The sequence below is a fragment of the Lampris incognitus genome, chromosome 17, assembly GCF_029633865.1.
Source record: "Lampris incognitus isolate fLamInc1 chromosome 17, fLamInc1.hap2, whole genome shotgun sequence".
NCBI classification, from domain to species: Eukaryota; Metazoa; Chordata; class Actinopteri; order Lampriformes; family Lampridae; genus Lampris; species Lampris incognitus.
In genome coordinates, this window is record NC_079227.1 from 14459440 (window position 1) to 14473299 (window position 13860).

General features: G+C 42.7%; 1 protein-coding gene across 1 annotated transcript in view; it reads left to right on the top strand.

The window, feature by feature from the left end:
* Positions 1-10807, top strand: part of fam13c (family with sequence similarity 13 member C) — a 29848-nt gene extending 19041 nt beyond the window's left edge. The window contains exons 4-12 of the mRNA XM_056297430.1: positions 1952-2090; positions 5005-5086; positions 5214-5295; positions 5632-5755; positions 5902-5985; positions 6251-6349; positions 6655-6854; positions 7416-7517; positions 10684-10807. Coding sequence (XP_056153405.1) covers positions 1952-2090; positions 5005-5086; positions 5214-5295; positions 5632-5755; positions 5902-5985; positions 6251-6349; positions 6655-6854; positions 7416-7517; positions 10684-10807 — 1036 coding nt within the window. The remainder of the gene's footprint in view (positions 1-1951; positions 2091-5004; positions 5087-5213; positions 5296-5631; positions 5756-5901; positions 5986-6250; positions 6350-6654; positions 6855-7415; positions 7518-10683) is intronic.
* The last annotated feature ends 3053 nt before the right edge of the window (positions 10808-13860 follow it).

The following is a 13860-nucleotide window of genomic DNA, read 5'->3' on the forward strand; positions in this document are numbered from 1 at the left end:
CTTTTGCAAGGCTGTTTTCATTTGAAGGAAAGTAATGGTAGAGATTCATCATTTTTGTCTTAAACCCCATGAAAATCTGATTTTGTAATTGTGATTTAGCCTTCTTTTTTCTTTTTTTAAAATTGCAAACCAGTGACAGTTGTTGTCTCCAACATGTATAAAACAGGTTATGAATGTAAACATGCTGTCTATATGGCCATGCATGTTTGGTATAACATTACCGACATGAATATGGTTTAAATATTTTTTAAATATCTTTATTGCAGTTTACAAAAAAGCCCCCCCCCCCCAAATAAAATCCTGAGGAGGAATCATCCTCCATTCTGGCTTATCCTATTTTTTTCCCAATCTGTTAAAAGTGATGATATTATGACATTTTATGTAATAGTTGGAGGAACTGACATTTTAAAGTTTGGTCTCTTTAAAAATCTGTTCACCGGTCATTCCTCTGCTAAATGCGTCCTGAAGAGGAAAAAAATGTGAAGGGAAATGTAAAATGTCATGGCCTCGGCTTGATAAATCAGTTTTAAATGTCGCAGTGTCTTATCTAACCTTTTAGTTAAAAAAAATCTGTAAAAGTAATAGTGACTTTTTTTTCCTTCCAAATTCAGAATTGAGTTGCTGACTAATTTCTGTGCACATTGGGTCTTAGTAGCCTATGTGTATGTGTGCATCTACTACCACTACTTTCGGCTGCTGCCATTAGGGGTCGCCACAGCGGATCATCCGTTTCCATTTCTTCCTGTCTTCTGCATCTTCCTCTGTCACACCAGCCACCTGCCTGTCCTCCCTCACCACATCCATAAACCTCCTCTTTGGCCTTCCTCTTCTCCTCTTCCCTGGCAGCTCCATATTCAGCATCCTTCTCCCAATATACCCAGCATCTCTCCTCCACACATGTCAAAGCCATCTCAGTCTTGCCTCTCTTCCTTTGTCTCCAAACCGCCCAACCTGAGCGATCCCTCTAATATACTCGTTCCTAATCCTGTATGCATCTAGCTATATAAGCCAGCTAGCTAGCTAGCTATCTCTCAATTTTCAATTCCTAGAAGCTTTATTACCATGCAAGGAAATGACAGATATTGCCAAAACATTTCAGTAGTCATCAGTAACACAGTATATAGTAAAATGGTCAAGATATTAAGAATAGGAATAGATACGATGTAGTAGTATAACTGAACATTAGAGTCAATAGAAATCTACGGAACCCCTGAGTGGTCATGTCAATTTATTTATTTATTTTTTGTAGTTCGTTGTAGTTTTTGTAGTTCGTTGTGGTTCGCTCATTGTAGTAAATCGTTCGCTGGTTGTAGTACAACGGACAAAAAATAGAAAAATAAAAAATCGACATGGCCACTCAGGGGCTCTGTAGAAATCACACTGTGGAGATGAGTGGATTACTATAAAGGGATATTTCGCTGATAGTTTTGGAAGTGTACAATCAGTACTGATGAGTAATTTAGTCAGTTGAAGCAATAAAGTCCTCACTGTGTACTATGTTGACAGAGAAATCAGTGTTGTCCTGCTCGTGTTTTCCCGCAGCGTCTACACGTTGAATGCATTGTACGTACGCCTCTGTGTCGCCGTCCATAAAGTCCTCGGCGCTGGGGTTGTGTGACGTCATTTCCACCATTGGAAACGTAGTTTAGTTGAGAGAACAAGGATGTGTTGTTGGAACAGTGTGTTTAGAGCATGGCTGTATCCATGGTTTAGAGTAGATTAGTGTATTAGAAACCTCACTATGTTGTAATTTTTCGGACCGCTAACTGACACCACGATACGTCACTTGGTGGCCACTTGAATTTCCCCTTTAAATTGCATCTCTCTGTGTTACATATAGAGCTGAAGAAAGCACAGTTAATCAGTTTTTTGAGTCTCTCTCTCTCTCTCTCTCTCTCTTTCACTCTCATCTAATAGCATCTTTTGTTTTACCTGTTTGACCTTTGTCCAGGGCCAGAGGTCATGACAGATTGGAGGAAGCAGTACATGGGTGTCCTCCTTCTATCCCTCTCCTCACCAGACACATCCAAGCCCTGAAAAAGAAGGTCAGAAGGTATGAGGAGCAGTTCGAACAGGAGCTGAACTACAAGGTAAAGCCATCGATTTTGCCAATACCCAGCAAAATCGTAGTGATATAATGTTTGTTCCTCAGTTATGTGAAAATAAGAGTGAGAAGAAGAGGTTCCCATTTTAGTTGTAGTCTTCCACAAAATCACTCCTTTCCCAAAGACTCCTTAGGTACAGCATTAAACGAATCACTTTATTATAACATCATTAGTAAAACAAAAGAGAAAATAAGTAAACAAACAAAGGTGCAGGAGAGATTATAACCCCAGAGAGGTTTATAAATCAAATCAAATGTCTTTATTTCGAACATGCAAAATAAAACAAAAAATGACCAAGCATAAAAAAACAAATGATAAAAATAAAACCAGAGCAATTTAACATGAATTCCCAATAGAGAATCCAACAAATATTATATGTTCAAAAAGGAGCAGGAGGAAGTTACTACTTATAATTTCCTGCCCCCTCTAATGCTCAAATAATAAACCTAAATAATAAACTTGGTTTTTCACACATCAGAATATGTCACTCCCAATATCTATCTCTCAATGACTCAAAAAAAAGAAAAAAGAAAAGCAATAAAAATAAAAACAATAAAACAACAAAAACAATAACAATGATTTCCAAAAAACAACAATAACAGCATCCACCATGGGTGTCACAGTCATGAGAGGAGCAAAACCTCCTCCTCATCTTTGTACTAATTTAAAAAAAAATGTTTGTACCTCTTGAATTGATTTAAACATATGCTTTCCTTGAGATCTTCATCTAAACCATTCCACAAACTTACCCCACAATTTGAAATACACATACTTTTGCGAGTGGTGTGCATACAGTGTTTGTTAAGATTCAGTTAACAAATTGAACCCCCCCCCCCCATATGAGAACAATTATATGTTGTCAGGAAGTAGATATCTTGCTTTGTACAAAGTTTTGCAGTCTTGAATTTTACCATGTCCATGAACTTCATAGCCTGTGAATTTAAAAAGATTGTTAGTTTTCCCTATATCCTACATTGTTTACTTTCCTTATTGCTCTTTTACACATAATGATGTAGGTTGCTTTTGTAGGTTTTCCCCCATACCTCCACACTGTAATTCAAATATGGCAATACAAGTGAATAATACAGAATGTATCATACTTTATGAGCCAGAATGTGCCTTGCCTTTCCCAGAACTCCAATTCTCCTTGCCATTTTGTTCTCACAAATCTTATGAGGTTTCCAGCAAATTTTATGGTCAAGTATCACACCCAGAAATCTATTTTCATATACTCTTTCAATGTTAATATTGTTGATCATTACATCTACTTGTCTATTTTACGATTTCCAAATAACATAAACTTAGTTTTGTTCAACTTTAATGATAAATTGTTTCGGTCAAACCACATTTTTAACTTTTTTCATTTCAGCTGTGATCAACTCCAAAAGCTCCTATAAATTCTCCCCCGAATACAAATATGGTTTTGTCATCTGCAAATACCGTACATATATGTCATTGATATGCAGAACAAACAATTTAGGGCCTAATACTGACCCCTGTGGGACTCAATAAGTAATGTCCCTGCATGTTGATTTGTAGTCACCTATCTGCAAAAATTGTTGTCTGTTTCCCATGTAACTTTTCAGCCAATTTAGCCCCACCCGTCTGATACCATACCTTATCATTTTATTAAATACTATTTTATGGTCAATTGTATCAAATGGTTTTTTAATCTATAAATGCTCCCATTGCATATTTCTTGTTATCAATACAACTAGCTATTTCTTCTGTTAGCTCCATTAATGCCATAGCTGTTGATCTGTTTGATTGGAACCCATACTGACTGTCTGACAACAATTTATGTTTCTCAATAAAATTATCCAACCTTGCAATATAGAGTTTTTCCAAAATCTTAGAGAACTGGGAAAGTAAGGACACAGGCCTGTAATTGGTAAAGTGATGTCTATCCCCAGCTTTATATAGTGAGATAACTTGAGCAATTTTCATATTACACGTAAATGTACCCTTTTTGAAAGACAAGTTGCAGATGTAAGTCAGTGGGTGTACAATACCATCAATAGCGACACATTCGCCCAGTGGTTAGCGCTGTCGACTCACAGCAAGAAGGTCCTGAGTTTGAACCCTGGGGTTGTCCAGCCTTTGGGGTCATCCTCTGTGTGGAGTTTGCATGTTCTCCCCGTGTCTGCGGTGGGTTTTCTCTGGGTGCTCTGGTTTCCCCCACCATCAAAAAGACATGCATGTTAGGGTTGATACTCCTGTCTGTGCCCCTGACTGAGGCATGGCAAGACCAACTGGAGTTGAGTCCCCGGGTGCTGCACGCATGGCGGCTGCCCACTGCTCCTAGCTACACAGCTAGGATGGGTTAAATGAATGAATGGATAATGCCTTTATTTGTCATTGCACAGCTGTACAACGAAATTAAGTGCAACTCCCCAGTGGTGTAAAATAAAAAATAAAAAATGTATACAAATAGTCAAAATACATATAGACACACATTTGCAGCACAATCAACTTATAATGTATGCATAAGTGTAAAAACAAGTGTAGTATCTATTACACTAGATAAATGCAGAGAAAGAATTGCCTCATGAGGATTAATAAACGTAATAAAAAAAGAGGAGTTTTTTAAAAGTCGTATCAGTTCCATTCCAGTCAGTCGACGTTTGGTTCTTACTCTTGTTAACAATATTTGTGTACTTATAATGGTAGACTACTTGTATACTATACTATTTGTAAAACAGGACTGCTAGTATTGAGCCACTGCCTCCACCTTCTGGTGACAATATGGTACTGCCTTATTCCTACACCAGCGTACATAAAATAATGGCGCCAGCTATAGCTCAGCATGATTTGATATTATTTTTGTTATTATCATATTTTCAAAGCATTAATGGTACACAGAAATATGAATCATATCCCCCCCTCCTCTCTTTCTCAGCCGTCCCACAATGACAAGTATAGCAACCCAGAGATGGTCAGAGTGATGACAGACTTGGCTAAGGCCCGCAAGCAGCTCAAAGGTAAAATGTATTTCACAAATGATTGCATCTCTCAGCCTATATATTATAGATAAATGAATAGAAGATCAAGTGGAGACATATGACACAATCGCACTATTTTCCAACTTGTGTTCCCCTTTTTTTTAAGAGCTGAAGCTGAGACAGTCAGTGTTTGAGCTGAATGAGCAGGGCAGTGAAGGATCGGCTCTGGATCACACTGAACTCTGCAGGTACCAGTGAAGCGGTCTCAAAACACACCTACCATTATATCATGTTACTTTTCTCTCTGTATACAGTATATCAGGTGACTTTCTACTCTGAGAGGTCTGTTTTTTCCCATATATTGCACTCATTGTAATGAGTACACAATACAAGAAGTATAAGGTGCTCATACTGTTTTTTTACTGGCCAGCATGCAGTCTTTGCACTCTGGTGCCCTATACAGGCAGGGCCACACCAGTCAAGCAACTGAGCAGACAACCAGAGTGCTAAATGACGTACACATAGCAGGGTCTATCCATGCACACTAGAGTACTGTTGTAGAAACGTTATGACTTGTCATGCAGGTACAGCTCCGGTCAGCAGGTGGCGTCAGAACAGCACAAACCCACATTAGAAGAAACGGTGGAGTCTTTGTTCAGAAGACTGAAAGAGAAGAGACAAGCACTGGGCCTGCCTGATAATATGAAGGTAGGGATGTGTGTGTGTGTGTGTTGGTGTGTGTGTGTTTGTGTGTGTGTGTATGTTTTGTTTCCATGCCGTGTACGTATGTGTTGTAGGTACTGTGTTAATATATATCGTCTATCTCAGAATGAAATGGATTTCTGTGTCTCAAGGAAATGACCCAGGGGCAGATGGTGTTAGAGAAGATCACCTTACAGAAATGCCTGCTTTACTTTGAGAGCCTGCACGGTCGCCTGGTGAGCCCACATTTATATCATGAGCTCCTTCGTGTTAGGAGCTTCTCTCTCTCTCTCTCTCTCTCTCTCTCTCTCTCTCTCTCTCTCTCTCTCTCTCTCTCTCTCTCTCTCTCTCTCTCTCTCTCTGTCTCCCTCTCTGTCTCTGTCTCTCTCTCTGTCTCTCTCTGTCTCTCTCTCTCTCACGGTTTCTGTAGTACCCGATTACCTTCTATCTCTCTCTCTCCCTCTTTATTGACCTCTGTGTTTCTCCGTTCCTCTCCCTCAGGGCACTGGGCAGGAGAGGAGTTTGGTGAAGCCTCTGTATGACAGATACCAGATGATCAAACGTCTACTTTGTGCCAGCCCCACCACCATTACTACCATAGTAAGAAATGCACACAAATAAATGATCATGTGGACAATCTTAAAATTACAGGTTGCAGGGCTTTACGTACTGACAATTTAAGAAAGAAAAGACACATTTCCAGTTAAATGACATTTATAAAGCAAGGTGACTGATTTCCTTACCTGGATTACTGAGCATGCAAAAAGACACTACTTATGGTATTACCCCTCAGTTTTCCATAACTATGCATTGGTAGTGAAATGTTAATGCCCGTGCTGAGTGGATGTATCATCAGACAGAGTGACACACAATCAGGACACTGCTTTATGTGACTCTCTTTATAGGAGGAAGAAGAAGGCTCAGATGAAGATTACGCAGCCCCCCATCAACCTGTTGTGCCGCCTTGCAGTGTGATGCAGTCAGTAGCCAATGAGGAGGACAGCGACCAGGACACTGACCCCACCTTTGTGTCCCCGATGGATGAGGTGAAGGCTGTCCGTCAGCAACCTGCTGTCACCATGGCCAATCTCCATGAAGCATCGAGGTGTGTGTGTGTGTGTGTGTGTGTGTGTGTGTGTGTGGAGGGGTGGGGTTGTCAGGCTATAATTATCTGAGTATTTGTCATGTAACATCTTTGTCATCCAACATGCACTGTGTAATTCCAAGGTAAAGACTGTAGATATTATGGACACTCTTAAAATGGCTAGTCTTAAGGGTGTGAATAATACAAATAAATCCTATCAGCACTTTGCAGATTTATTTTGCGACATCAAAATGGAAAACGTACATTCAAAAGTTTAATTATTTGGGGTTTTTATGTTGGGATTCTTGGTTTTCCATGACTTAAGAACCATCTGTGATGTAGAAATTAAATTGAATGATTTTAATTGTGATGGTGTGAAGCTGGCGATGGCATGTGTAAATTGCTGTTTGTTCTACGGCAGTGTGAAATGTGCCATTATGGAGTAATTACACATATTGCTGAACACAACGTTCTGAAATTACTGTGGAATATGCAGGGAACTGAAAATCAGTAGTGATGCCCAGCTCTTGCTCCGGTGTTATACAAGCGAGGTTGACTCCTTTTCCCTCCCAACCGCCACAGGTCTGAGTTGCTGCAGTGTCTGAGGGAGACGAGGGCAGAGAAAAGGAGGAGGCGCAAGGCTCTGAGAGAGTTTGAGGAGGAGTTCTACAGGCAGACTGGGAGGTGAGAAATGGAGCCTGAAGGTCCACAGGCCCCAAAGCGCTCGTTTTTGTGAGCAAATCTCATCCTCCTTTGCCTAATACTGACAGAGCATATGATGACTGGTTTTTATAACTCGTGGAGATGCAGATCGGTTGCTTTCATGGCTGCCGCCTAAACAGGTAGAAGCCAACCGGCATGTACATGTCTGCTGTCTTTACAGTCATGAGAAGATCGGCCATCCCTAAGGTCGCACTCTTACTGTGTTAATACACTGCTGCCTGGGGCGTCCCTACAGACACAATTGGCAGTGTGTGCGGGTGGGAAGCCAGATGTGGGTATGTGTCCTGGTCACTGCACTAGCACCCCCTCTGGTTGGTTGGGGTGCCTGTTCGGGGGGGAGGGGGAACTGGGGAGAATAGCGTGATCTTCCCACGCACTACATCCCCCCCGGCAAAACTCCTCACTGTCCGGTGAAAAGAAGCGGCTGGTACAATTGGGGAGAAAAAGGGGGAGAAAAATCCCAAAAAAAAGATACACTTCTGGCTGGAGGACACAATCCAACCAAGTCCAGCTCTCCTAAACCTGAACAGATCAACCAGTCAAATGCTCTATGACTGTGTCTCACCCCACCGCAAAAGTGTTGGTTTAACTTGGGGAAAGGTTGCCCGCGCCGAGACCTGGCCATCACCATTGACAACACCGTGGTGACGCCAACTCGGACCGTGAGGAATCTGGGTGTGATCCTGGACGACCAACCGTCGTTTGCTGAAAACGTTGCATCGGTTGCTCGCTCCTGCAGATTTCTCCTCTATAACATCAGGAGGATTCGCCCATTCCTCACCAACGAGATGGCACAGGTGCTCATCCAGGCTCTGGTCATCTCCCGGCTGGCCTACGGCAACTCCCTCCTTGCTGGCACCTCGGCGTCGGCCATCAGACCTCTGGAGCTTGTTCAGAAAGCTGCAGCTTGTCTGGTGTTCAGCCGCCCTAAGTTCTCCCACACAACTCCCCTTCTCATGTCCCTACACTGGCTCCCAATAGCTGCTCATATCCAGTTTAAGACTCTGGTGCTAGCCTACAGGGCAGTGAAAGGAACAGCTCCTTCCTATCTCCAGGCCATGGTCAAGCCCTACACCCCCGCCCGACCACTTCGCTCTGCTGCCTCGGGACGCCTGGTTGCCCCGGCTGTCGCTCAGAGGCCCCTGCTGCCGATCGACCCGTCACGGCTCTTTTCTGTCCTGGCCCCACAGTGGTGGGATGAACTCCCCACTGATGTCAGGACAGCGGAGTCGCTGCCCATCTTTCGGCGCAGGTTGAAAACTCACCTCTTCAAGAACTACTACCCTGTTACTTGCTCGTAGCACTTATTGTATTCACTCATTTAAAAAAAAAATCTTTCTTGCGCTTTTACTTTAGCACTGGTTTTGCTCTTAGATGCTTGTTTAGAGAGAAGATGCACTTATGACCTCTGATGACTAGTAGTTCTTCTGATTTCCTAAGTTAAATGCACTTATTGTAAGTCGCTTTGGAAAGAAGCGTCGGCTAAATGACTAATGTAATTTATGAAATCTATAGTGAGCTGACATAACCAGAACTGCCATTATTCAGTCTGGCAGCTTTTGAGTCCAGTCCTCAATGCCAGTCTTAAACATCTATTCCTGTTTTGAGAGGCCATAGGGTGATAGCATGTCTGTATTTCTTTAGAGCTACGTATATGAATATGTTTCAACCCAATTACAAACTCTGCCCCCATCACACCATTTTTTTTGTAAAAACCTTTGTGCTCTTCTGAAGGACTCCAAGCAATATTCAGAATAGCTGACACTGAAAATTTAACCTTGCACTTATCACAGTGAATACTTTCTACACATTTCTACCTGCCCATTCAATGTCTCAGACATATATCCTCACATTGGGGTGAACAGTAATATAGACTCTTGCAGTTGAAAGAAGGGTTGAGATTAAGGCCAACGTGATGTCTTGATGCATGCTCAATAATCCAGGTAAAATCAAAGAAGGTTGAATCAGTTCATCTGGACACATTGTTTACTGACGGATACATTTCATCACTCAGCTAGGTGACCTCTTCAGTCTAAACTGACTGCAGGTATCCCCACCCCTATAAACAATACAGGTATCCCCACCCCTATAAACAATACAGGTATCCCCACCCTTATAAACAATACAAGTATCCCCACCCCTATAAACAATACAGTACAATACAGTTGCATAACGACCGAAACCAACAACCAGTTTATGAGGACACGACCATCCCTGAACCGGGGAGGGGGGGGCCAAGAGTATACTGTCACCATTTTACAATGCTGTGATTGCAACTAGTCCCAAAATCCTCTGTGAATAGTACACATGGTCATTGAAACTGTAGTTAATGGTCACACCCATATTTGCTTATGAAACTGCTCGTTGGTTTCGGGTGTTATGCCAGCGTTATGGTTATAAGGGGTGGGGATACCTGCAGTCAGTTCAGACTGAAGAGGTCACCTAGCTGAGTGATAAATGTATCCGTCAGTAAACATTGTGTCCAGATGAACTGATTCAACCTTCTTTGATATTCTTACCGGGGTTATTGAGCAGCAATGGCAGCTCTCACTTGCACACATGCACCAATACAAATGGATAAAACAGTCTCCTCCTGGTCACATAAAACCGTCTCCTGGTGACTTGACATCCAATTTTACATGTGAGAAAAGTCAAGCAGCCAAAGAACACAGGTTATTGGAGATGTCTTAAATCAGTCACTAGGAAGACTATCACTTCTCCGAAAGAGCTATTCCACATCTTGTACGGTGCTTCTCCTGTGCTACGCTGTTCTCTCAGATATTGATTGTAATGGAAAAGTCTTAGTCTTAGTCTTCTATAATGACGCTTGGTCCTGCAGACATCACTTTGTACAGAAAGGAGTTATTGTTTTTCGTTGGTGTTTATTCATGTGTGACTGAGTCCATTGGGTGAGCGGTACAAAACGCTTGAGGGCTAATTCATAGACGCCAGCATTTGCTGTTTATCTGGAATTTGAGTTTTCATGACCTCGAGTTATATTGTTGGTTTTTCCCCCCATTCCAAAGACATAACAATCATTCTTTATTATAACGGAGATTACCGTTTTCTTGCTTATTTGTTACGTTGTGTTATACTGAAGTGTACTTACCGATACTTTCCCTCACAGAATCTGCCAGAAAGAGGATCGGGCCCCGATGTCGGAGGAATACCAGGAGTACAAACATCTGAAGGCGAAGCTCCGTCTACTGGAAGTCCTTCTCAGCAAACAGGAAGTAAACAAACACCTCTGAAGTGAACAATACACTGCCTCCTCCCTGTCCTTCCTTACGCTTGAGTAACTTAGACGGGGGGGGGGGGGATTGGATGACCCTCGTGCCCTAAAAGTGAGCTGTTCTGTACTCGAGAAGAGGTCTAATTCACGCCTGGAGTGTATACTTGTGAGTGTAGACCTATAAGTGTGAATTTGTATACTTGAGTGCGTGTAAGTGAAGATTTAGAGTACACACTCAAGAGTGCGGACTTAAAGGAGGAGGAGGCTCTGATCCATCCTTCTACTTTGTAGTGTACTCTTCTTCCACATGCACTTGTTCAAGTTGCACTCACGCCACTTAGATCGCAAGTCGGAGACCAGTGATGGAGCCGAGATCCGTCTGACTGGAAACAGACTCGTCTTTCGGGACACAGCAGAAAGAGTCTGCTTGCAGTCCGCTGATGCTTCTACGTTTGGCTGTAAATTAATCTCAGATAATCCTGAACTCGAATATATCTGCAGAGAATGAATTTACACAAGCTAAAACAAAAACAAAAAACTACTGCCCAAAGACAAAAAAGAATCACCTGTATTATAATTGTTTCTTTTTAGTCTTTTTAGTCTTAATACAGAAGCACCTGTATTACCGGTATCATTCGTACTAGCTAGTCCCTACAGGGCAGACTTTTATACTACAAAACACAGTTATGTGTACTCACCTTTACTCCATAATTGTGATATTTTATGATCAAAACCGAAGACAGCTTGCATGGGGAAGAGTGTACATTTTTACATACACGGTGTCCCGAGACCAAGACACCATAGAGACAAACCTCCTCTCTTAGCTGCTTGGTGTTAACTTGTGTACTTGCATCTCAAAGTGTGCACCTGTAAACTTGCATCCTGATGTATGAATTGTTTTGTACAACTACAGTTAATCCAATTTTTGAGAGACAAATACCTTCTGTGGGTTAAAACGCCATTGCAGTACTATATGAAGTGTAGGTAATGCCTTGTGGACTCTCCATCACCCTTTTTTTAGACTTGTGGACCAAAAACATAGGTGTGTGAAATGCACTTTAATCTCCGTCACTGGAGCTGAGGATAATAAGGACAAAGAAGAGGGCTGCACTGTCAAGTGGCTCCCTCTTAAGAGGTAATGGGGTGCAAGGGCGGCCCGTTGGTTACGAGATCGTGACTGGGACTGGAAACAAATGGGTCTGATACTCGAGGCAGCCAATATGTTGATGACCAATGTGCCCTGGGAACAACACTCAAATGTAGCTCACCGAGCTACAGCTATTGTGATGGGCTCGGCCCTACCCTTTTGTTATTCAAACCTACTACGTATAAAGATGTGTATGTAATTCAGGGGGCTAAATTCCCCACAACTCCGATTACCATGATCCCCCGATTTCCGCTGGTCTTCTCAGAAACAGCGGGTTGGGCCAGCCCATGTGTGTAAAACAGGATTATAAGGTTTATTCAGCCGCTGAGCCTGTCTGATCAGTTAGGTAAGATGTGATCACATCAGCTTTTTTAATTCAACGCTGGATGTTCCTGAAAGAGGGCGGCACAGTGATGTGCGGTTGCCTCACAGCAACAAGGTGCTGGGTTTGAGCCCCGGGGTAGTCCAACCTTGGGGGTCGTCCCGGGTCGTCCTCTGTGTGGAGTTTGCATGTTCTCCCCGTGTCTGTGCGGGTTGCTGCCGGGTGCTCCGGTTTCCTCCCACAGTCCAAAGACATGTAAGTCAGGAGAATCGGCCATAGCAAATTGTCCCGAGGTATGAATGTGTGTATGTGTGAGCCCTGTGATGGGCTGGCAGCCTGTCCAGGGTGTCTCCCGGCCTGCTGCCCAATGGCTGCTGGGATAGGCTCCAGCATCCCCGTGACCCTGAGAGCAGGATAAGTGGTTTGGATAATGGATGGATGGATGTTCCTGAAAGATAACTTCAGTGCAATACGATATCAGGAAATCAGCTCCCAGCGATCCTCTGACAGGAACTATTGACACTTTTACATAGGGGACAAAGATGCAATGTGATAACTATATATAAAATCAAGAGTAATGATAAACTTTATTTATAGGGGAAAACAACTACCGAGCATTTAAAGAGAAAAAGTTTTTTTTTTTTACCTGTCTTCATGATATACATGGCACTTTATGTTGAAAAGGGGAATTTATTTTCAGCCAAAGCCTAAATATGTATGCAACCAAACCCAACTTTGTGTTTGGTGCACACAAATGCACATGCGGGCAAACTGTACACACCCTGTTGTGTTTGTATTTGCAAAACGTTTTTTTCAGAAGATTTGAATCGACAAAAAGCGATGAAACCGTTTTCAACACGTAAATTTGCTTCAGCAGTGTTATCATATGTTCGGGACACGTTGATACACGTGATTTGCCCGTTCCCAAATTAGGATGAGGGATTATTCCCATGTTCGGGATAGGATTCTAAAATCCTGCTTAGGACTACCGGGACCATCCAGAACGTGTCAGAGGAGCCGAGGTCAAGATAAAGTAGAGAAGAGTCCAGAACTTGGTGCCGTTTGGAAAAGAACCAGCAGCAGACCAGTTGTGAGCTGGCAGACTCTGGCTGGTATGGTCGTGTACGCTACCCGTCACTTTTATAGACAACCAGACTTCATTTACTGTAAGTCACGTTCTAACCTAAGAAATGGTGAAAGTGGATTTACCTCTGTGCCGCTGTGGCCTGCAGACAAAAAGTTCCCTCCCTGTCCCCGGGTAGACATTTCCACTTCTCTCAGCTGCCTCCTGAGGTGTGTGTAAGTCAGCGTGGGTGTCAGTGTGAGTGTCATGGTAAAGGGCTGCAAACCGTGGGGCTGAGCAACCAAACGCCAGGGATCACAGTAAGATGATCTCAGTGTAAATAAGCAACTCCCAGTCTTGGGCCTGTTGGTACTGGGAGAGCTCCAGACTGCAACCTGCACGAGGTGCCGGCTGCTGTAGGTTATTGTGCAGATGAGTAAAACATAAAACCAGGTGTCATTTAGACCTTAAGAGTTTTGGTGATGTGAACAAAACTGAGCTCCACGTGAACGACTCAACATCTCCCCCTCTTTCTAGCCT